This window comes from Mustela nivalis (genome assembly GCF_964662115.1).
Source record: "Mustela nivalis genome assembly, chromosome: 19".
Taxonomy (NCBI): domain Eukaryota; kingdom Metazoa; phylum Chordata; class Mammalia; order Carnivora; family Mustelidae; genus Mustela; species Mustela nivalis.
In genome coordinates, this window is record NC_139038.1 from 15411764 (window position 1) to 15436742 (window position 24979).

General features: G+C 40.9%; 1 protein-coding gene across 2 annotated transcripts in view; it reads right to left on the bottom strand.

Annotated features, from left to right (window-relative positions):
- Positions 1-718: 718 nt before the first annotated feature.
- VKORC1L1 (vitamin K epoxide reductase complex subunit 1 like 1) overlaps positions 719-24979 on the bottom strand; it is a 67471-nt gene continuing 43210 nt past the window's right edge. Inside the window, exons 2-4 of one of the 2 annotated variants that reach the window (XM_082714464.1) lie at positions 8239-8348; positions 4463-4592; positions 719-2552 (exon numbers count right to left, since the gene is read on the bottom strand). In XM_082714464.1, the coding sequence (XP_082570590.1) occupies positions 2546-2552; positions 4463-4592; positions 8239-8348 (247 nt within the window). In that variant the 3' untranslated portion in view covers positions 719-2545. Of the gene's footprint in view, positions 4593-8238; positions 8349-24979 lie in introns of both variants that reach the window. The other variant, XM_082714463.1, reaches the window with a different exon arrangement.

A 24979-nucleotide genomic window follows, 5' to 3' on the forward strand; every position in this document is an offset into this window, starting at 1 on the left:
CGTGGCCCTTTCCGAGCCCCACGACGGGCAGTAATGTCCCCTCCTTCTCGTGGCCCTCTTCAGACCACTTTCAAGGAACGTGAGCGTGGTAGGTTCAGACCGGAAGTTAGGGATTCTCGGGGTCCCGCGTTTCCTGGGACCACGGAACTTCATTCAGTTCCTTGAAGCTCGCAAGGTCCAGGTTACATGTAACGTCTGGGAATGACATAATTCTCTTCTTGAAACATTAAAAAAACGAAACGTAACAGACACACTTAAATGTTTTCCAGGTTACGGGTAAGTTCCATATCCTAAGTCCTCAGGTCCTTTGTCGTATTCAGTAAAATCCAGCCGAACCGCATTTTGAACAGATTCACCCTTGCAGATGTTGCCTTTCGAGGACACGGAGGGGCGCCTTCGGGGGAGCCAATGTACAGCCGTGGCCAGAGCTCATGGGCGCCGCCTGCGGGCTTCCTCGCCTCCGGGCAGTACCTCCTTTTTCATTCATTCCTGACAGCCGCATCCATCACAAGGCCACGCAGATTCCAGTAACCAGAATCACTAAGAATTCTGCATGTGTCTTCCATAAATAACAAATAATTTAAGAGAAAAAGAGGTCAGTACACCTGCGGAAAGGAAGTTAGAGTGTCAGCCTCAGGATGTGTTGATGGGAAGACCAGCTGGGTTCCAGCGCCTTGTCTGGACTAGAACACGAGTATAAGAAGGACGGCAGCACAGCTAACATGGGTAACGGCTACATTTATTTTATACCAAAAAAGTTATGTGCAACAAATAAACATTCTTACATATTTACATGGTTTTTTTTTTTTTAACCAGTTAGCAAAACTGTCCTAAATCTCTGATAAAGAATATTTCTATCTATAGTAAAGGGGGACGTCTGCCCAGTAAACTCCACTTTAAATGAGTGTTTGTTCTGGAGCTTAAAGCATGAATAATAAATATTTTTGATGGAACGTACTATACAGATCAGACACCTAATACTTAGGCCATGCTTAATACAGTTTTATAACAAAACATTTTACCTTTTCTGGGCTCATTTGTGGGGGAAAAAAATTAACCAAATAGCCTGGATTCCCACCCCTGCCCCTCCTATTTTATTGAAGGGGAGAGTTCTCACAGATTAGGAATCATAAGTGCTGCCTAAAATGTCTGAATAGAAATGTTCCACCAATGCTTGCACGTTGGGGGAAAATACAGGAGGACAAAGGTCGCATGTTAGGTATTCCTTCCCAAATAGGTCACCAAAAATGATAGTGGATTTCTTGTTGGCGTTTGTCTAACACGAATTTTCAAGACAAGATTTGTCACCTTTCACTCATGTCAAGTGTTGGTTCCAATTGCAGTTCACAAGTAGTCACTGAAGATAACTGCACTTCTGATAATCTTATAAATGAAATACAAGCAAAGTAAACCCAAGAAATGGTTTTAATTTCACTGGAGTCTCGGTCCTATATCCTACTGAGTAGGGTCCAAAGATCTCTTGTACCAAATGACAGATCTTCATCTCTGTATGAAAATAGTCAATGCTTTCAACATCTTTAAAAGTAACAGATTTAGAGTGAGGTGACATACATCAAGTAGAAGTAATTCCTGGCACACAGCTGGTTAAACCTGAGTTATTTCACCAGTTTACCTTCGTGGAAAGCACCTAGCTGCAGTGAAAAACAATGAAATCCTCCAAACCACCCAGATTGCCTAGAATTTGTCATCTAACCCCAGTTTCTCTTATTTCTTCAAATGATATGATTACCAAGTAAGTAAGGGGCTTCATTTGTTATGACAGATTCCCTAAATCAAGAAGCGTGGAATTACTGCAAAGCCCAGAAATCCAATCCCCACCCTCCACCCGCCCAAATTTGTTCTTCAGTGTTGGTGGCTAGTAATGTTGCAGTGTTTTAAATATTGAGTCTAAAATAGTTCTAATAGGCCTCGTAGTTTATAGCATGGTGTTTTCTCCTTTGGGTGGAAGAGAGGATGGAGAAAGGAGCCTAAATGCTTCCATCGGGGTCCTGTTGCTTACAGAGATGCTGGCATTACGATGCTGTTATTTGAGGCAGCACACCGTCATCGCTCAGTGAGAAAAAGGGTATGAATTCTACTGGGGTCACAGGAACGTCGCAGAAATTTTTGTACGACTAAAACAGTGGTGTTTTCCCCAAGGCTTATTAGGAAAGCAAAAGAAAACCTGGAAGGGTCTGGCTGAAGATTTTTACATTTTATCATATGAGAGTTCAAGACATTTGCAAGAATGCTGCATCAAGACAAGCTTTAACTATACTCTGCTGATTGATACAAAATATGATGAAAAACCATTTTAAATTGGGACACGAGGAACTTATTTAGGACAACCAGTGTTATATATACCACAGAAGTCTTCACTGTTAACCATTTCCACTCTAGCTTAGAAGACAGACTGTGAGCTGCGTGGCAGGACTGGAAGCACTCTACAAAGATGACCTCTGGACATCATGACTGGACAAGGTCTTCAGCGCTAGGACTTGTTTCTCCATAGACACCAGACATCCAATTCAATGCTTTCTGGAGTTCATTCACTACAGAAACAAGAACAATACATACATAATAAAACAGGCATTGGAATATTCACATTTATGGGAAAACACAAGCCTGGAAATCCGAGTTCGGCTTTTACAAAACTGGGTAAAACTGGTTGAAAGTTCATTACAATTCAGATGTTACACCTGCCTTGGGCCAGAAAGATACACTGCATCAATTAGGACAGTTAGGCGGAAACTGCTGAACAGCTGCTGACTCCACATATGGGTTACAGAGCAGAACCTGTCCCCTCCCTTCAAAAAGAAGGCTCATTCATGAAAGCACTCAAAAGTTACCGGTCTGTTTTTAACATAACGGTGAGACTAACTGGAAGCAAAAACACTGCTACTACTTCTCCATCTAAGGAATAAAATGATCATACAGAACCTTTCTAGAGAATAATGCAGGTTTTCTACTTCATGGTAAGAGGAAGGAAGGACACTTCTGCCCAAGTTCAACACACAAAATATTTGGTTTGAGGTTTAAGACAGAAGGCACTTTTAACATTCTGATAGAAGGTGTTAATCATAGAAGCATACTGTCCCAATTTCATTTGCGTTTATTCGCATCACCTTTAAAATCTAGGCATTTGCGTAGTTGCTAGAAAGAGCAGTGACACCATTAGTGTACTTCACCTTCAGATGTTTCTACCTGCACTACTCCCAATGGAGCAAACTGAGAAGCATGTCAGCCCTAAGATTTACCAATCTAATGCTGACTCTAAAACAATTAAGTCAGACATCCAATTAGTGCAGGATGAAATGGGAAATACCACAGGGTGACCCAAGAGCGATCCTGCTCTGGAGCAACGGGACTTCTATTTCAAGGTCCTAATACTGTTTGGTTGGCTGGCACCAATGTGAAGGGAAAACTTCTGCATGACAATTCAGCTACCGTAAGAGGCTTTACCTAGAAATGCCATATCAATGTTCCCAGCTTTTCTCCAAAGAATTCTACCCACTTCCCCATCTTTAGTGTCCTGAAGACTTTGGATGTGAAGGTCTGGTCACAGGGCTCATTTTGTAAGGTTATAATTGATCCAGTTTTATGACTAGACACAAGCTTGACTTGAATGTCCAAATTTAGCTTCTTCCTTCCCAAGGGAAGGAGATGAAAGGGAACCAACCACCCTACGGTTTTGCTGTCAGTACTCCTCACAAGATGCTCTGTTCAGACTTACTATTTTCACTGTTTCTTCAGTCAACATTGGGCTGACAATTCTTCATCGCTACACTTCAACTAAACTGTACAGTAAGTTCTGCAGGGATGGATCCAATATTTCTACCTTTATTTACAAATATCACATAAATGGATTCTAGTTGAATCTACATGTTTAAATCCATCGGCTAAAAACATATTACATATTGTAAACATGGCAATATTTAATACAGTATCTATTCTAAAATATTTTCATGTCATGATCACATTTGTTATACCTGAAATTGAATTTATACACGTTAGAGAATTACTAGCAATGGTCGCTCACTTTACAATCAAGGGCAGGGGGCTAGGGCTATATTTTATTATTTCGGAAATATCTTCAAAGTAAAGTTAAAGCTTGTCTTTGATTGGCTCGGCATATCCTTTTTTCTTTTCTTTTTTTTTTTTTGTATCCATATTCAAAATGAAGATTGACACAGAAAATAGCTAGGGCCCCTTCTAATTTACAGGATTTTAAAAAATCAGTTTGAGATTCTTAGGGAGAGTGTCTGTTGTGAAGAATTAAAAAAACAAAACAAAACAAAACTGCTGCAAAAGAACCCTAATGGGAAAGGGGGCTCGGCGGCCAGTTCGGAGTTTGTCTGTCTGCGGTCAGTCCTGCTTAGGCTGCAGCTGCCGCTTCCAGGCCTCATTCAAGTAGACCAGTCGCTTGTAGTTGATGATGAGAAGAACGAAGTTCAGCACGTACGTGACGACACAGATGAGGCAGAACTCCTTCAGCACAAAGTACAGGATGTAGGCCAGGTACAGGGAGCCCACCACGGACACGATGGAGGATGTCATTAGGACTAAAGCTGCCACTGCGCTTGCGGTCATGCCTGCAAGGGGAGAGACACGGCTCAGTCAGGCCTTGACGACGGAGAAAGTCTCGGGGTCAAAAGCAAGGCTTCTGCGACCTCCTGCAGTGCCGGAATGCTGATTTTCCTGAAACATGTGATGGAATTGGGGAGCGAAAATGACTGGTGTGGTGACATTCTGCAGGCTGACTCTGCACACAGCACCAGTCTTAACAGCCGTAGTGTTCCTCACTTGTCAGCATTCTAGGCGAAGTATCATTACTTGGACCGTGAACGGGCCTTAGTTAAGCCCTGCCAAGAGCACATGCAGGCTCCGAGTCCACAGTCTGCCTGAAGCTCACCTGTGAAATTGGCAGCCCCGTTGCTGCGACTCCTAACGGAGAAAGGAACGTGAGGACCACAACTTCTCTCCCAAGCAGAACACGCTGCCCCTGGCCTTGGCACTGCAGGCTTTCCATCTGTGGGCGCTTAAAACCTAGCTTCCCATGTTTAGGTCAAAGTTTTTAAAAAATCTGTTAATGTTTAGGTCAGATTTTTCAAAAACCATACAAAGATGATTGTACCAATATGCTGCTAAAGAAGGAAAAACTTGTAATAAACATTTCAGAAGGGCTTGGGCTAGGAGGTAACAAGCCATGTTTGGCCAGTTGGTCGTGGGTCAAACCAGCAAGAAAAAAGGCGGTTCTGTGCACTGAACTGGGGCTCTCTGATGCTGTCTGACATCTTCATGTGTTCTGTTCTGTAATTTCCTGCAGCCAACGGTCATGGGAACGTGAGCATTTATTCCCAGGGACAGAGGAGACAGCGGTGTATTAAGCTACCATCCCTCCCAACAACTAATGGACAAGGAGAACAGAAACAGGAAGAAATGATCAGTGGTAGGAGGCTGGAAGAGGCTAATGAAGGGGCTGAAATCCCCACTGCCTGCTAACCAGAAGCTGCCTGTGGGCTCAGACCACAAAGACCGGCCGTGCCCCCAGGCCCGGTCGTGCTAGAGTGTGACCCTTCATAAGGCTCTTCACGGCTAATGTACTGCCGGATTCCTGATGCCGGGGACTGGCCAATCTGACCGGCCCCCGCTCTTGCACCTACAGACTGACCAACCGAGCCGCGCTCACTCGTATGTAACATTTAGGACAGACTGAATAGCTCAACAGACAGCAAAGCCTACACCGTTTTTCCTGTCTGGCCCTTTACTAGATATTTAAAGCTCCAAAATTAATGCTCTCACCTTAATTTTACCAAGAGAGTTGGTTTCAACATGAGGGACAAGTTACTTACTTTCTCACCTCCTAATACCGATGTGTGAATTAAAAGAGCTGTTGGGCGGGCGCCCAGCTGGCTCAGCCAGTAAAGCGTGGGACTCTTGATCTCAAGGTGGTGAGCTCAAGCCCTACGTTGGGCCTAGAGCTTACTTGATGAATGAATGAACCAATGACCAAATGAATGAGCTAAAGGGTATAAAGCACTTCGAATGCTCCATAAACACTGGCTATTAGTTAAATACCATTTTGTACCCAACCTGTCCTGATGTGATGAAGCTGGTGGCTTGGGATACAATTCCCAGTGGAATTTACAACGTGCTGTGCCTCTAAATAATGAAGGTCCCATCGAGCAGCGGAACATTCTGCAGCTGGGAAGAAGAGTAAAGACACTCATGGATTGGTGTGGAAATACCACCACGATGAATTAGTTGAGCAAAAAAGAAAAAGGAGTATGTAGAACATTATGTACAGCATCTGTCTTTTACATCTGAGAGAGGAGAAAATGAAGATGATAGGTTTGTCTTCTTGCACAGGCCTCAAGGAAGTACAGCAACAACACGCAGCTACCAGCTGGGGTTGAAAGGCTACGGAGTGGGCAGGGGGGCACCGGTCACGGGCAGGCTTCTCACTGGACGGCATTTTACATGTTTGTACTTTCGGACTCGTGGAAGTATTCCCTATGGAAAATTAGATTGGAAATGCTGTATCTCAAACAACTTAGAAGAAGGGAGTGAAGATGACGTGCTCTGGAAAATTGTGTCAGAGGAGTCCGCGTGTGCCTTCCGTGTGCCTGACTTTATAAATGCTTCGTGTGAACACACAGAATGTGAACAGAAAAAAACACATAGGATACACACGATCTAAAAATCATATATATAAGGAACTTCAGAAATTAAATATGACAAATGGAAATTTGTTCTATCTCTATCTCCAAAAATTAACAAAGTCAAAAGTGTTTCTTATGCTATTTTAATTTTGGCCTATATGTTATATTCTTCTTTAGAAATCCAAATGAACAAATAAATGGAATAAAAAATAAAAGTCTCACCCGGGCCCCCAACCACTGACCCTTTTTATATGCATTCCTGTGCATATATATAAACATAGAACTTCTCTCATATCTGTTATACTACAATTTGCTTTTTTCACCAAACTATGTCTTGATCTTCCCAGAATATTCATGTAAGACCTACTTTTTCCTTTAATGGCTATGGCTACATAGTATTTTCTAGTACAGGTGTAACCTAATTTATTCAACCATTACATTTTGCTAAGCTACTTCCAGTCTTTTGCTATTTTATACTGCTATGAATATCCTTGTGCATATTTTTATATTTCTATAGGATATGGAACTGGGTAAACCTGATAGAAGTATTCAGAAAAATTTAGATTCACAATTTCCCTCATAAGAAATCAACCTCAACTAGGCAGGAGAGCACCGCAGAGGTGGCAGGTAATGGGGTAAAATATTAACGATGGAAACCAAAGGTCAAATTGGCTGGATTTAACTCTGAAAGTATAAAACACTGTACAATCAAAATTCACCAAACTAACACAAAAAGGACAAAGAATGGATAAAATGTAACAAATATGAAAATGGACTATTATCAGAACCCCAACAACAAGAGTGACAATGCCAGAAAAATTAAAATAAAATGATGGGGATTTGTAACTATTAAATTAGAAATTTTATAGAAAGCACTTGTAAAAAATGAAGATGGATGAAGACAGACAATTGAGGGAAAAGTAGTTTGGTAATACGTATTAAAGTCCATTAAATACTTTGTGTGTTTTGGCTCATTCGCCCAAGGTTTGGAAATCTATTTTGCAGAACTAATTCAAACAGGGAGGTGTGTGTGAGGGGCACTTTAAACAAAGTTGATCAGCACAGGGTTACTTAGAACACAAGAAACTTGAAAGCTTGATGTCAACAATAACAAACACCAGCGAGGAAACAGCATGGAAGCGTTCACGTACAGTGAAGTGGAAAGAGCAGAAGACAACGGATAGAGCAGGTGTGTGAAGGTGAGGAGTTACGTCTAGTGCTTGCAGTGATGCTCTCTCGGGGTGTGACATGTTTCAGGAATCTGCACAGTATATAAACTAATAAACAAGTTTCTGCGGGAGACTGGAAGAGTAAGTTCCCTGAATGAGGATGGTTTTTCCGGATATTATGGGACGCTGCTGTCCTTGATTAAAGACCAACAGATACCAAATTCAGCGTTAGCATCATCAAAGTCTCGGGGAACCAAATTTTCACAGCAGAAAAGTGTGCTGCAAACTAGCGGTTCTATCATTAACATGCTTTTATTTAATATAAAGACATTTCAGGGCAAAGACACAAAGTACTAAAGGGAATATAACAAACAAACTTATTTTTGTATCGCTGTATAAATACTTACCAAGTAATAACTGTAGTATATAAAATATAAGTCCAAAGACACTGTTTGGCTGGTTTAATACACCATCCTTTCCAAAAATGGAACCCAAAAGACCAAATCCTCGACCCCATCTGTAAAATAAGGAAAACCAGTAACCCCATTTTGAGTCTTCCTATTTTAAAAAATGTAAAATTGTCTGAGAATGCCATGCCAATACACCCATCTGAATCTCTAAGTTGCCTATTTCTACATATTCTCTTATCCAAAAGGTAGGATGGAAGTGTGTTTTTTCTGATGGCATTAGTATTTGCAGAGGAAGGGCTCCATCAATTTAAGCCAGTCCCTTCGCAGCAGCACCACTACTGACATTTTGGGCTGAAGAACTCTTTGCACTTGGGGGCTGTTCAGTGTATTACTGGGTGTTAGCAGCAGCATCTCGGGGCTCTCCCCACGAGGTGCCAGTAGTATTCTGCCACCAGCTGGACAAGCGAAATGTCTCCAGCCATTGCCAGATGTCCCCAGGGGCAGGGGGGCAAAATCTCCCTGAAATGAAAGCTGCTGATTTAAGTTTCCTTATTTCTTCATTCAAAGTATGTGGAGCGCAGGGGCACCTGGGTGGCTCAGTCGGTTAAGCACACAACTCTTGGTTTTGGCTCAGGTCATGATCTCCTGGGTCGTGGGATCAAGCCCTGCATCGGGCTCCACACTCAGCACAGAGTCTGCTTGGAATTCTCTGCCCACAAATAAGTAAATAAATAAATGAATAAATAAAATCACAAAGTATGAGGACTGAATGTTGCTTCCTGACAAATTTCACCAGGATATGCAACAGGAAACATATTTTGGGAACATATTTGTAAACACAGAACAGTATCAGAAACTACGGGTCCTTTCTAGAATCATACCTCAAGACTAAAAAACCTGATACACAATTTGCTCTGTCACTTTTTATCTGCAGTTTAACTTCAAATTTTGCACTTAATGTTTTCAGAATCATATTTTCCTGTTTTTAAGAAAGATTATTTCTGATTTAATAAAATTTGACTCAAATATCAAACTAACATTTACTTTTGATGAAAACCTTTGAAGATAACTTTAACTCTGAACGAGAATGCTTTTCGAAAATAAGAAAGAAAACAGCAGTCATAGTTTCAAGTCCGTAGCAAAGCACTGAATGAAACCTGAACTTTGCTTTGGAATACAAACTACCTGAAAACAAGGAAAAGTAAGTAATTCTTTATTTGTCACACGAGCTTAATAGTGTCCAAGAAAGGGTGAAACTGCTTCATAATGATATTGGGAGGGAAAAGCGACCCTGATTTTACAAGCAAGTGAGAGCCCTGAGGATTTTTATCATCCAGAGTCATACACCTGCACATTCTTGTGCGCATTCTAGGTGCAGGTCCCGGGCCAGGTGCTGGGACACCGGAGTGAACAAGTCGGAGAAGGTGATTCCCTTGTGGGGCTTTGATTCCATTGGGGGAGGAGACGCACAGAAACAAATGACAAAGTCTCCTTCAGAAACGGATGAAACTACTAACAGACCTGCAGGAAAAGTGAGGGCAGAGTCATTCCAGACCAGAAGTGGTAATTCTAAAAATTTAGAAACGCACACAATCATCTTGGGGTCTCATTAAAATCCAGGTTTTCCTTTAGCAGGTCTGTGGTAGGACCAAGACTGCATTTCCAAACCCAACCCAACGCTCCCAGCTCGTGCTTCTGGCGGAGGCCCACACTCTGGAAGGGAAGGGGTGGAGGGAGCTACTCTAGCAGACGATCCGAGACGGCCTTTTTCAGGAACCACGTTTTGAATTAAATCCTGTATGATGAAAGGCAGCCAGTCTCTTGAGGAATGGGAAGTGCAGAGGCCTTGTGGCAGGGAAGAGCTGCTCGTGTCCAAGAAGTGTGCGAGAAGGCCTCAAGGCTGACAGTGATGCGGGAAGAGCGGCAAGGGCATGAGGCACCCAATCACTGACAGCACTTATGGCCTTTTGCAGGCCATGATAAAGAGTCCGAATTTTATTCTAATTGCAATGGGAAGACATTCGGTGGCTTTTAAATAGGAGACGAATACAGGCTTATTTATGATCACTCTTAACTATTGTGTAAGAAACAAACTACAGGAGGGCCCGAGCAACAGGAAGAAACTATGCAATCAGACTTCTCAGCTCTGCTCATCTGAAGTAGGAATTCAAATGTAAATCACCACCTTTGGCAATGGAAATAACTGAGCACGCTGCCCAAATCATCACGGGCAAACAGAATTCTTATATATTCCAAGCACTGGTCTGGGTCTAATTATTTACACAGGATCATGTTGGTATTTTCCTTGAAAAAATGCAGAAACCCACAGAATGTATCATTTTATCAAAGTAATACATGCATACGGTTTAAAAATCAAATAATACCGAAAGTCTTACAAAATAGACTTCCCATGCTTCCGCCCTCTCTACACACAGTTCTGACTCCCCAGAGACAACCACTATGCTCTTTAAACCTTTTTCCCTATTTAATTCCACATTTTTAGAAGATTTTATTTGTTATTTGAGAGAGAGAGCAAGAGAAAGAGAGCACAACCAGGAGGAGAGGGGTAGATGGAGCGGGAGAAGCAGACTCCTCGCTCAGCAGAGAGCCTGATGCGGGGCTCAATCCCAGGACCCTGGGATCATGATCTGAGGCGAAGACAGACACTTAACCTGAGTCACCCAGGTGCCCATTAATTCCACATTTTTAAATAATATGCTTACATGGCTATTACTTGATTTTTGAATTTTTTAAAAATTTTAATTCGATTTAGTTAACATATAGTGCATTATTAGTTCCAGGGGTGATTTCTAAATTCTAGTATCTTATGCTTTTCTAATATGGTAGACTAGAATGTCACTTTAAAAAAACTGTGGGGGCACCTGGGTGGCTCAGTGGGTTGAACCTCTCTGCCTTCAGCTCGGGTCATGATCTTGGGGTTCTGGGATCGGCCCCAAGTCGGGCTGTCCGCTGTGTGGGGGCCTGCTTCCCCCTCTGCCTGCCTCTCTGCCTACTTGTGATCTCTCTCACTCTGTCACATAAATAAAATCTTAAACAAAACAAAACATTGTGGGGTAACCCTTTGGGTCCCCTCCCTCCTTGGGAGCTTTGTATGATCACTTTGCTACTGCTCAATAAACCTTGCTTTGCTGCCCCAAAATAAACAAACAAACACCACCACTGTGGAGAGCTTTAAATGTATATACACAAAGTTAACAGAACAGTGTAATAACCTCATGCAGCTGCCGCCCAGCTGCGAAACCGAAACCGCACCTTCCCTGTTTTATTTCCGCCTCTACCCAACTTACCACTCGAAGATCAATTTGTTACTCTTTAAGGCAAAATTTACATACATTTAATGCACAAATCTTAACTCTTCTGTAATTCTGATGAGTGGAACACCTGAATTGTCCTGGTGGACTAAATCTGGAATACTTACCCACTGATGTGAAAGGACAATTTAAGTACCTTTCCTAAACATCGAACGAATGAACACTCCAAACCATGAGAGTGCTTCCATCTCCCCAAGTACATTGGTAGATCCTCATCAACCCACACTCTTCTTCACCTTTAGCATCAAATACTGGGCTAGCGAGGCTTACAGGAACCCAACTTCAAAACCCAAGTTACATCTTGGGTGTCCTGGATCACAACACTATTTCCCTTAGGTCACATTCAAAGTTATAAAATACAATTACCATCCTAACGTTTACAACCACCCAGAACAATCACTTAATTCCTTAATGAATACAAGTAATAACACTTAATAAACTTTGATAAACTTGATGTTAAAACTGTCAGCAAGCCAAGTCACAAGTGAGGTAGACTGGATTTACGTAAGATTATCTTCCTTGGAAAGGGGACGAAAAACAGATTTTCATAAACGACACTATACTTTAAAACTCCTAAGGGTGCTGTAATTTAAAAACCTTAGTGAATTGTTTTTCAAGACGGGACATTTGAAAATACTGTAGTTTCCCCTACTTCTAAAAGCTATACTCTATGAAACATATTTTATACACTAACTTTATTCCTGGCTCTATCTTAGCTTCTAACCATTTTTTCCTTGTTCTGTCTATACTCACAATTCTATTATATTACTTATCCCAGAGCTGCCCCAAGTAATTTATGGAAGGAATGGGATATTAACCAATTGAGCCAAAAGAAAAAAATTTTTAATGATTTTTGTTGGTCATTTTTTAAAGTTTTTTTTTTGTTTTGTTTTTGTTTTTTTTAAATTCCAGTATAGCTAACACACAATGGGACACCGGCTTCTGGTGGACAACACAGGGACCGACAATTCTGTACGTCGCGCAGTGCTCATTGTAAGCATACTCTTTACTCCCACACTTCACTCACCCACCCCCTCCGGTAACCATCAGTTTGCTCCTTATAATTAAGAGTCTGTGTCTTGGTTTGTTTTTCTCCCTCTTTCTCCGTTTTGCCCATATGTTTTGCTTCTTAAATTCCATGTATGAGTGAAATCATATGGTATTTGTCTTTCTCTGACTTATTCTGCTGAGACTGTGCTCTCTAGTTCCATCCATGTTGTTATAAATGGCAAAATTTCATTCTTTTTTATGGCTGAGCAATAGTCCATTGTATATATATACCACATCTTCTTTATCTAGTCATGTATGGTTTGGGCTATTTCAATAATTTGGTTATTGTAAATAATGCTCTTATAAACATTGAGGTGCATGTATCCCTTTAAATTAGTGTTTTGTGTTCTTTTTTTAAAAATATTTTATTTATTTGACTGGGAGAGAGGGAGAAGCAGGCTCCCTGGTGAGCAGGGAGCCTGATGTGGGGCCCAATCCCAGGCCTCTGAGATCATGACCTGAGCCGAAGACAGACGCTTAACTGACTGAGCCACCCGGACCCTGTGTTTTCATAGTCTTTGGCTAAATACCCAGTAGTGTGATTGCTGGATCACAGAATAGTTTTTTTGTTTTTTTTTTTTTAAAGATTTTTAGGGGTGCTAGGTGGCTCAGTCAGTTAAGTATCTGCCTTCAGCTCAGGTCATGATCCTGGGGTCCTGGGATTGAGCCCCATGTCAAGGTCCATGCTCAGCCAGGAGACTGTTTCTCCCTCTGTCCTTCCCTCTGCTCAAAATAAATAAAATCTTTTTAAACATAAAGATTTTTAAGATTTGTTTTTAAAGAGTGTGTACTCCCGTGAGTGGGGGAAGGAGCAGAGGAAGCAGACTATGTGCTGAGTGCGGAGCCAGGTGCAGGGCTTGATCCCACAACCCCAGGATCATAACCTGAGCTGAACCAAGAGTCGGATGCTCAACCTAGCGAGCCACCGAGGGGCCCCAGGGTAGCTCTATTTTTAACTTTTCGAGGAACCTCCATACTGTTTTCCACAGAGGCTACACCAGTTTGCATTCCCAGCAGCAGTGCAAGAGGGTTCCCTTTTCCCCGCATCCTCACCAAAAGTTGTTTCTCGTGTTGTTTGTTTTAGCCGTTCTGACAGGTCTCATTGTAGTTCTGATCTGCATCTCCCTGATGAGCCATGATGTTGAGCACCCTCTCTGTGACTGTTGGCCATCTGAATGCCTTCTTTGGAGAAATGTCTTTTCATGTCTTCCGCCCAGTTTTTACTTGGATTATTTGTTCCGTGACTGTTGAATTTTACAAGTTCATTATCTATTTTGGACACCAACCATTCTTTGGATACATAATTGGCAATATCTTCTCTCCTTCTGTAGGTTGCCTTTTAGTTTTGTTGACTGCTTTGCTTTATATTTGGATGAAGGCCAAATAGTTCATTTTTTGCTTTTATTTCCCTTGCCCCAGGAGACATAATCTAGAAAAATGTTGCTACAGCTAATGTCAGAGAAATTACTACCTGTGGTCTCTTCTAAGGTTATGGTTTCAGGTCTTACATTTGGGTCTTTAACCATTTTGAACTGATTTTTATTAATGTAGGTGTTAGAAAGTGGTCCAGTTTTGGGGCGCCTGGGTGGCTCAGTTGTTAAGCGTCTGCCTTCGGCTCAGGTCATGATCCCAGGGTCCTGGGATCGAGTCCCACATCAGGCTCTCTGCTTCAGGGGGAAGCCTGCTTCTCCCTCTCCCACTCCCCCTGCTTGTGTTCCCTCTCTCGCTGTGTCTCTTTCTGCAAATAAATAAATAAAATCTTGGGGGGAAAAATGAAAAACAAAGCGGTCCAGTTCCATTCTTTTGCAGGTGGCTGTCCAGTTTTCCCAACACCATTTGTCGAGGAGACTTTTCCCCATTTTATGTTCTTTCTTCCTTTGTCAAAGACTGACCATGTAATTGTGGGTTTATTTCTGGGTTTTCTATTCTGTTCTGTTGATCTGTGTGTCTAATCTAGTACCATACTGTTTTGGTTACTACAGCTTCATATTGTAACTCCAAGTCTGGAATTGTGATAGCTCCTGTTTTTTTCTTTTTCAAGATTGCTTTAGCTATTTGGGGTCTTCTGTGGTTCCATACAGATTTTAGGATTTTTTAAAAAAAGATTTTTTACTTGAGAGAGAGAGAGCACGAGTAGGGAAGTGGGGGAAAGGGACAAACACTCCCAGATTCCCTGCTGAGCGTGGAGCCCAATGTGGAGCTCAATTTCACGACCTTGAGATCATGACCTGAGCTGAAACCAAGCGTTGGGACGCTAAACTGACTGAGCCACCCAGGTGCCCCTAGGATTGTCTGTTCTATTTCTGGGTATCTTGGCAGGGACTGCATTAAATCTATAGAATGCTTTGGGTAGTATAGACATTGTAACAATATTTAGTCTTCCAGTCCGTAAGCAGTGAATGTATTTCCATCTCTTTGTGTTCTCTTTCATTTCTTTCATCAGTGTTTTGCAGTTTTCAAAGTACAGGTCATTCATCTCTTTGGTTAGGTTTATTCCTATGTATCTGACTTTTGGTACAACTGTAAATGGGACTGATTCTTTCATTGCTCTTTCTGCTGCTTCATTATTGGTGTATAGAAATGTGACAGATTTGTGTACATTGATTTTGTATCCTGCACCTTTACTGAATTTGTGTATCATTTCTAGCAGATTTTGTTGAAATTTTTCAGGTTTTCTCTATATAGTATCGTGTCATCTGCAAATAGTGGAAGTTTTACCTCTTCCTTTCTGATACGGATGCCTTTTTTTCCCCCTTTTTCTTGTCTGATTGCTGTGGCTGGGACTTCCAGCACTATGCTGAAAAGGTGGTGAGAGTGGACATCCCTGTCGTGTTCCTGATTGTAAAGCCTCAAGTTTTTCCCCACTGAGGCTGATAATAGCTGTGGGCTTTTCAGAGGTGGCTTCGACTTCACTGAGGTATGTTCCCTCTAGACCTACTTTGTTGAGGGTTTATTTCATGAATGGATGATGTAAGGAAATATTTTCTTAAAGTAATATTTATATAGATGTTCATTTTGCTTCAGACATTAATGAGATGATTACGCAGAAGAGAATTTCTTTCATCTTTGATTCTAAGAAAGGTTCATTTATGACCCAAATAATGACGTCCTTGAATATTTTGTATTTGGGGGGCATAAGCAACAAGCACCACTTTCCTATGGTATGAATGAGAAATCACTCAAAAGTTTCTAAACACTTCTATTTTTGCCAGAAACAACAAATACGAGTCAATAGTTTTCCAACTCTCGTAGGTCGCTGAGGATAAATCTAAGACATTATTTGCCTCTTTCACCCATTCCCTCCTAAGTGTCCAAGGAAGTTTTCCAAAGGCTACAGGTGTGACATGTAATAATGCAACAGACTGAAATGCAAGGGCTGATATGAGAACCCAACCGTCTTCAATTTCAACAGACATTAAAGAGATCTGTGGCAAGAGAAACAATGCCGTTCAATTCACTACTGTATGTGTGTGCACGTGTGCTTGTTTGGGGAAAGCTATTTTTTATAAAACTATTTTGTGAACATATAACGGAGTTTACTATAACTTTTAAGTGAATGATTTAAATAACATAAGTAATTTTGCAATTTTTAATTTCTAGTACAGTAAATACCAAAGATATAACACACATAAATACATACTTGGGGTTCTCAATAACTATTAAAGTATAAGGGAGTCCTGAGATCAAATTGTTTGAAAATCACTGCTTTCAACCAATTTCCCAGTAAAATAGATCACAGTTCAGACAAAATTTTTAAAAATTGGGGTGTGGTAAAGTAGGAGGAACTTAAAAAAAATAATTAAATAACGTGCATTTTAGTAAATTATATTTTTAAAAGATTTCATGGCCATAACATTAGAAAAAAGTCAAATAATAAATGATGGTAAGGATATGGAGACTTTGGAACCCTTGTACACTACTGGTGGGTAAAATGATGCAGCCCCTGTGGAAAGCAATTTGGTGGTTCCTCAAAAAGTTAAACACAAAATCACTATACAAGCTAGCAATTCCACTCCTAGGTACAGATTCCAAAGATCTGAAAACAGGTATTCAAGCAAGTACAAGTACTTGTTCAAAGCAGCATTAGTCCCAACGGCCGAAAGGTGGAGACAATTCAAAGTCCACCAACTGACGGCAAACAAAACATGGCATGTGCCTACAGTGGAACATTACTCATTCGTAAAAAGGAATGAAGCACGACACATGCTATAATGTGGCTGAACCTCAAAAGCATTGTGCTCAGTGGAATAAGCCAAACACAAAAGGTCACATATTGTATCAATCTAGAACAGGCAAAGCCACAGAGACAGAAAATAGGCTAGTGGTTGCCAGGGGTTAGGGAGGGAGCAGTGAGGTGTGACAGCTTAATGCATCCAGTATCTCCCTCGCGGGTGATGAAAATGCTTCGAGGGGTACCTGGGTGGCTGAGTCAGTTAAGTGTCTGACTCTTGATTTAGGCTCAGGTCATGATCTCAGGGTTCTGGCATTGAGCCCTGTGTCTGGCTCTACACCCAGTGGGGAGTCGGCTTCTCCTCCTCTTCCTCTACCCTTCCCCCAATTCATGCTCTCTTAAAAAAAAGAAAAGAAAAGAAAATGCTTTGGAACCGGATAGAGGTGACAGCTGCACAGCACTGCAAGTGTACTAAATGGGCTGAACGTACACTTTAAAATGGTTAATTTCAAACAGATTTCACCTCAGTTAAAAAGAAGCTTTGTGGGGGCACCTGGGTGGTCCAGTTGGTTAGGTGTCCGCCTTCGGCTCAGGTCATGATCCCAGGGTCCTAGGATCGAGTCCCGTATTGGGCTCCTTGCTCAGTGGGGAGCCTGCTTCTCCCTCTCTCTGCTGCTCCCCCTGCCTGTGCTCTCTCTGTGTCTGTCTGACAAATAAATAAAATCTTAAAAAAAAAAAAAAAAGAAAAGAAAAAGAACAAATTATTTTCAGGAAGAAAATAAATACCACAAATATCAACAGTTTCTTTCGAGTTTAATAAGGGTACTTTATTCCCCCATCTACTTTGTTGTATTTTCTAAATTTTCCTTAATGAGCAAATACTACTTTTACGACAGCAGCCAAAAAAGATGCTATATCAAGTTCATTAATCACATTTAAATTGATGACAAACTTTAATGTCATTCCAACTTCACTCCCACTCAACCAGATTTAAATTTTACTGCAATTTCTTTCCTCATGGAATAAATACAAGACCCTAATATAATGACTAAAACATTCAGGAATACAAAATTAATAAGAAAGGAACTAAATTAACAGTATGAGTCTCCCTGATATCTTCCTTACTCTGGGGGAGAATCTGTTGAGATGCTGGCTTGTACATACCACTTATACATATTCCTCTCACTTAAAAATATTTACGGGGGTGCCTGGGTGGCTCAGCGGGTTAAAGCCTCTGCCTTCAGCTCAGGTCATGATCCCAGGGTCCTGGGATGGAGTCCCGCATCAGGCTCTGCTCAGGAGGGAGCCTGCTTCCCCCTCTCTCCCTCTGCCTGACTCTCTGCCTACTTGTGATCTCTATCTGTCAAATAAATAAATAAAATCTTAAAAAAAAATTTATGATCTCTGACTACTTGCTTATGTACAATTTTTTCCTTTTCTTTCTTTTTAAAATTTAAATTCATGTGTAAGTGAAAGGAATATCTATAACATATATTTTGCCTGTAATTCTCTAATTCTATTAAAAATTTTTTTTAAAGATTGACTGACTTGAAGTGGGGGAGAGAGCACTCATGCAAGCTGGGGGCGAGGAGAAAGGGAGTGGGAGATGATTAGACTCCCTGTTGAGCAAGGAGGCCAACAGGGGTGCACAATCTCAGGACCCTGAGATCATGACCTGAGCCAAAATCAAGAGTCAGACACTTAATCAACTGAGCCACGCTGGCGCCTCAATAATTTTCTCATTTTAGCTTGTATGAGCATTTCTGTAATGGCCTACTGACATAAAAACTCTATTCAAACATTTAAAATTGCATTGTGAGCCTCTGCCTTCGGATCGGGTCATGACCCCAAGGTCCTGGGATCGAGCCCCGAGTTGGACTCCCCTGCTCAGCAGGGAGCCTGTTTCCCCCCTCTCTCTCTGCCTGCCTCTCTGCTTACTTGTGATCTCTGTCAAATAAATAAATAAAAATCTTTAAAATTGCATTGTGCTTGATGGTTCTAAAACCCTGAGAAGTCCATTTTATTGAAAACAAACAAACCAATCTAAATAAGTGGCAACAAATAGAAATAAAAATTCAGTTGGTTTCCAAAAGAGTTTGGATGCGTTAGGCACCAGATATGACAAAAAGTTTGATACATTCAAGAAAAATACTAAGGATGTAATTTCTACAAAGGAAAGGTCTACCCACTGTGGACCAGCTTCCTGTCAGATAACCCAAAGCCCCAGTGCTGGGAGTGTGGGCTCTGGAGTCAGACAAACTTGATTCTGTCATTAACAGGCTGTGTTACTTTGGGTAAGTCACTTAACCTTGGACTCTGAAGCCCCTCCTTTGTAAAATGGAGATGATTAGGTACTCAATTCATGGTACTGCTGTGGGAAATAAGTGTGTTAAGAATAATTCTATAGTGGCTTCAGATGTCCCTCAACAGATGAATGGATAAAGAAGACAGAATGTGTGCGTGTGTGCGCACGTGCACACACGCACACACACACACAGCAGAATACTACTCAGCCATTAAAAGGATGAAGTCGGGGCGCCTGGGTGGCTCAGTGGGTTAAGCCGCTGCCTTCGGCTCAGGTCATGATCTCAGGGTCTTCGGATCAAGCCCCACATCGGGCTCTCTGCTCAGCGGGGAGCCTGCTTCCCTCTCTCTCTGCCTGCCTCTCTCCCTACTTGTGATCTCTGTCTGTAAAATAAATAAATAAAATCTTTAAAAAAAAAAAAAAAGGATGAAGTCCTACCATTTACATCAATGTGGATGGAAATGGCTGATATTGCGCTGAGTGAAGTCAGTCAATTAAAGAAAGATAATTACCATATGGTTTCACTCATATGTGGACTGTAAGACACAGTGCAGAGGATCATAAGGGAAGGGAGGAAAACTAAATGGGAAGGAATTAGGGTGACAAACCATGAGAGACTCAACTCTAGGAAACTGAGGGTTATTGGAGGGGAGGAGGTGGGGGATGGGGTAATTGGGTGACGGTCATTAAGGAGGGCATGTGATGTGATGAACACTGGGTGTTCTATGCAACTGATGATTAAATGAACTCTACCTCTGAAACTAATGACGTACCATATGTTGGTTAACTGAATTTAAATTAAAAAGAAAGAAAATGGAAAAATTACATGGTGGCTTAATGTCAAAAAATATAAGTAGATATGTGTACACAAAACATTCTGCTCTCCAGCATTGTATCTTCTAGGCCCAATGGTTTTGATATAGCATGCCTTTATATAAAGCTTTTTTTTTCTTCCACAAACACTGGCATGATTTATTAAAACATTTTACTTTTGATCTTAAACATTTAGTTTGATAGTTTATAGATATACTGTAATTAATGGTGCAGATCACTGCTGGTGAACATCAGGCTATTTTTACTCCTCACGATTATACAACATTAAACAGATACATCATGCAAAGCATAGGTCTGTACGTTACATTATTTCCAGAACATAAACTAAAAAGAAAGAAGTGACTTAAGTAGCATAAGCATCTTAAAAATTACTGGGTTTTTTTTACGATTTTATTCATCTGACAGAGAGAGACACAGCGAGAGAGGGACCTAAATGGGGGGAGTGGGAAAAGCAGGCTCTGCTGAGAAGAGAGCCAGACATGGCACTCGATCCCAGGACCCTTCGATCATGACCCAAGCCAAAGGCAGGCACTCAGCTTACTGAGCCACCCAGATTTCCCTCTTAAAAATTACTGTATTATAGGAAGCAACCTCTTCGACCTCAGCTGCAGCAACATCTTCCTAGGAACATCACAAAAGGCAAGGGAAGCAAGGACAAAAATGAACTATTGGGATTTCATCAAGATCAAAAGCTTTTGCACAGCAAAGGAAACAGTTAACAAAACCAAAAGACAAATGACAGAATGGGAGAAGATATTTGCAAATGACATATCAGATAAAGGGCTAGTATCCAAAATCTATAAAGAACTTACCCAACTCAACACCCAAAGAACAAATAATCCAATCAAGAAATGGGCAGAGGACATGAACAGACATTTGTGCAAAGAAGACATCCAGATGGCCAACAGACACATGAAAAAGTGCTCCACATCACTTGGCATCAGGGAAATACAAATCAAAACCACAATGAGATACCACCTCACAGCAGTCAGAATGGCTAAAATTAATAAGTCAAGAAATGACAGATGCTGGCCAGGATCTAGAGAAAGGGGAACCCTCCTATACTGTTGGTGGGAATGCAAGCTGGTGCAACCATTCTGGAAAACAGCACGGAGGTTCCTCAAAATGTTGAAAATAGAACTACCCTATGACCCAGCAATTGCATTACTGGGTATTTACCCTAAAGATACAAACGTAGTGATCCAAAGGGGCACGTGCACCCGAATGTTGATAGCAGCAACGTCCACAATAGCCAAACTATGGAAAGAACCTAGATGTCCATCAACAGATGAATGGATAAAGAAGATGTGGCCTATATACACAATGGAATACTATGCAGCCATCAAAAGAAATGAAATCTTGCCATTTGCGACGACGTGGCTGGAACTAGAGGGTATTATGCTTAGTGAAATAAGTCAATCAGAGAAAGACAACTATCATATGATCTCCCTGATATGAGGAAGTGGAGATGCAACATGGGGGGGATTAAGGGGGTAGGAGAAGAATCAATGAAACAAGATGGGATTGGGAGGGAGACAAACCATAAGTGACTCTTAATCTCACAAAACAAACTGAGGGTTGCTGGGGGGAGGGGGGTTAGGGAGAAGGGGGTGGGATTATGGACATTGGGGAGGGTATGTGCTATGGTGAGTGCTGTGAAGTGTATAAACCTGGCGATTCACAGACCTGTACCCCTGGGGATAAAAATACATTATATGTTTATAAAAAAAATTACTGTACTATGGTGCAAGAGGTTGTATTCAATTTTATGCCGACTTATACCTCCAGCATCAGCGCTGAAATGTCTTTTTTAATAACAGCTACAACAGAACAAATGGTAAACATGCTTTTACAAAGTTAAATAGAAAAATATATTCCCAAGTTTAAATTTCTGATTACCTTTTTTAATTGCTTATTTATATATTGGAAATCATTTGCTTTTTTCTTTGGTATTTAAATTTTATAGTAAGTGTGCCATTATCCTGTTTTTATCATTATACAATTTAATAACAGTAATTTAAAATTTTTCTTTATATACCCACACACAGATATTTGAATTACATTCCTCAAATTTACGCATGGAGAGACGTCCCTTTTAGCAATACCTCCTGCCTCCTGACCCATTCCTTTACTCATCCCTTGCTGGGCCAGTAGCAAACTTACTCGACTGATCAGTTTCCAACAAGGGACTGAGCATCTGTGGATAAGACCTTCTGGATTCCTTCCTTGGGATTTATCCACCTGAACAAAGATGCATTCAAGACTAAACTTTTTTTTTAAAAAATGTGGTCTAAAAAAACCCACAAAACATAAAATTTACCAATCTAACCATTTTTAGTGTACAGGTCAGGAATGTTGAATATGTTTGCATTGTTGGGAAACAGATCTCCGGAACCTCTTCACCTTGCAAACCGAAACACTATCAAACAACTCTGCTTTTCTCTCTGCCCCTACCCTGGCAACCACACTTTCCTTCTGTTTCTAAGCGTCTGACCACTCTACTTTAGGAGAACCACACAGTATATCTCTCTTTATGTACTGGCTTCTTTCACTTAGCACCTTGAAAGGTTCATATACGTCGGGGCACGTGACAGGATTTCCTCCCTTTTTAATAAAAAGTTGGCTAATATGCCATTTTATGCACATACTATGTTTTGTTCATCTACTCACTGGCACTGGTTGCTTGCACCTTTTGGCACATAAAGCTTGTCTGCTGTATATATTTTTTCTGTTGCCCCAAACAACTGCCATGTTCTGGTAATTTTTTACCCAATCCTGTGACAGGAGCAAGCACCCTCGACAGTAAAATTTCAGATAAAACCCAACATCAAGACAAGTCAAAGACGAGGTGCTAGAAGGTCCTCTCCTACCACTTTGTCGTGAGATCAAACAGCCCGGTTCACAGGTGGTGATGCCCTGGGCGAAGGTGAAGAAGTAATATATATTTCTCTCGTTCTAAACTCAAGGGTTATGATACAGCATCAATTTAGTAAGAACTTTTTGGAGAAAAAAATTACTATATAAATATGTACATTGATCCAGATGGTAAAGTTAAGTAACAACGGACACAAAAATCACAGAAATAAAGAAGTTAATATTTGGTTCTATAAAATCTTTCTCAAAGTTTCTTTTGTGGAAATGACCAGCTCGTACCAGGAAAGTGCCTCATTCTCAGGCCACTGTGGACAGTAGATGTTAAATAAAACTTAAAATGTTTTCAAGATGAAAGTTCTATTTTTTCACATCAGCTCAAGAACCCAAAAGGGTCATAACCACTTAAAAGGAAAAATGGATCCTGGAAAGTGCACAGAAGTGGAGTAACACTTGTGTTGGGCCTAGCACGGTAGCTGGTAATGCTCTATGTTCAAAAAATACTTGTGACTATAAAAATTTCTGAGGAACTTCGTGTTAAGACCTGTATACTCAACTTGATAATATTTTTTCTTTTCATGATACTAAATTTTGTTAAAGTTATACATACTTATTTTTCAAAGCCAGATATTACTATAAGACTTAGCACAACACCTCGAAGTTCTCTGATCTTGGGAGTCACCCTCCTCAGAGGTGAGCACTTTCAACTCATTTTTGTGGGTTTTTTTGGTATTTATTTTACAAAAATTCTTCATCATTTTCAGATTGGATCATTGGATGCAGCAGGTCACGGAGAAATACAGTCCGTACCATGGCTGGCCTCGGGCTGCTGACGGGGCCTGCTGCACAGCCGTCCTTCTGATTTCCAGTCTCTTCTCTACACCAAACATTCTGTTTCCTAGATTTAGTATCTTCTTTTCCCCCTTGCTGACCCACTTGGTTTTGTAAAACAATCTTCTAACAGGTTCCTTGAGAAAATACAGACTGGAGGTAACACTTCTGAGATACTGAGAGTCTAAACATATCTTTCTTCTACCCTCACTGGATTGGCAGTTTTGGGGGTATATAATTATAAATTAAAAATAGCTTCCCCTCAGAATTTTTAAAGTCAGTGTCCTTGAAAATCTAATACAACTCTGACCCTTGAATATGACCTGTTTTCGTTCCATTATGAAGCTTTAAGAAACTTTAATACTATTTTCAGATTTCATTTATACTGAAGTTAGTTAACATAGAGTGTGTTACTATTTCAGAGGTAGAATTCGATGATTTACTAGCTGGAGAGAACACCCAGTGCTCATTCCGTCCCGTGCCCTCCTTGATGCCCGTCACCCAGTTACCCCATCCCCCACTCACCACCTTTCCAGCAACCTTCAGTTTGTCCCCTATAGTTAAGAGTCTTTTATGGTTTGCCTTTCTGTTTTTATCTTATTTTCTTCCTTCCGTTATGTTCATGAGCTTTGTTTCTTACATTCTACATATGAGTGAGATCACATGGTATTTGTCTTTCTCTGACTGACTTACTTCACTCAGCGTAACTCCCTCCAGTTCCATCCATGTGGCTGCAAACAGCAAGCGTTCATTCTTTTTGATGGGTGAGTTAATATTCCATTGTATGTGTATGTGTGTGTATTTACACACATGCACACACACACACACACACTCACCACATCTTCTTTATCCATTCATTTATCAACAGATATCGGGGCTCCTTCCGAAATTTGGCTGTTTTGGATGCTGCTACTATAAACATTAGGATGCATGTATCCCTTCCAATCACTGTGTGTATCCTTAGGATAAATACCCAGGAGTGTAATTTCTGGGTCAGGGGATAGCTCAATTTTCAACTTTTTGAGGAACCTCCATACTGTTTTCCAGAGTGGCTGCACCAGCTGGCATTCCCACCAAAGGTGTAGGAGTGTTCCCTTTTCTCCGCATCTTTGCCAACACCTCATTTCCTGAGCTGTTAATTTTAACCCATTCTTTTTAATCCTGGTGGTCTAAAATTTCACAAAGGATGTGCCTTGGTATAGGTCTTAAGTTATTTATTGTGAAGGGTCTGTGGTGGGTCCTTTCAATGTAGAAATTCACGTTTTCCAATATTAGAAATTTATCATGTTCTAGAACTTAGCCAAATGTTAGAGTTCTCAAACTCTTAAACTGAACTTTTTTTTT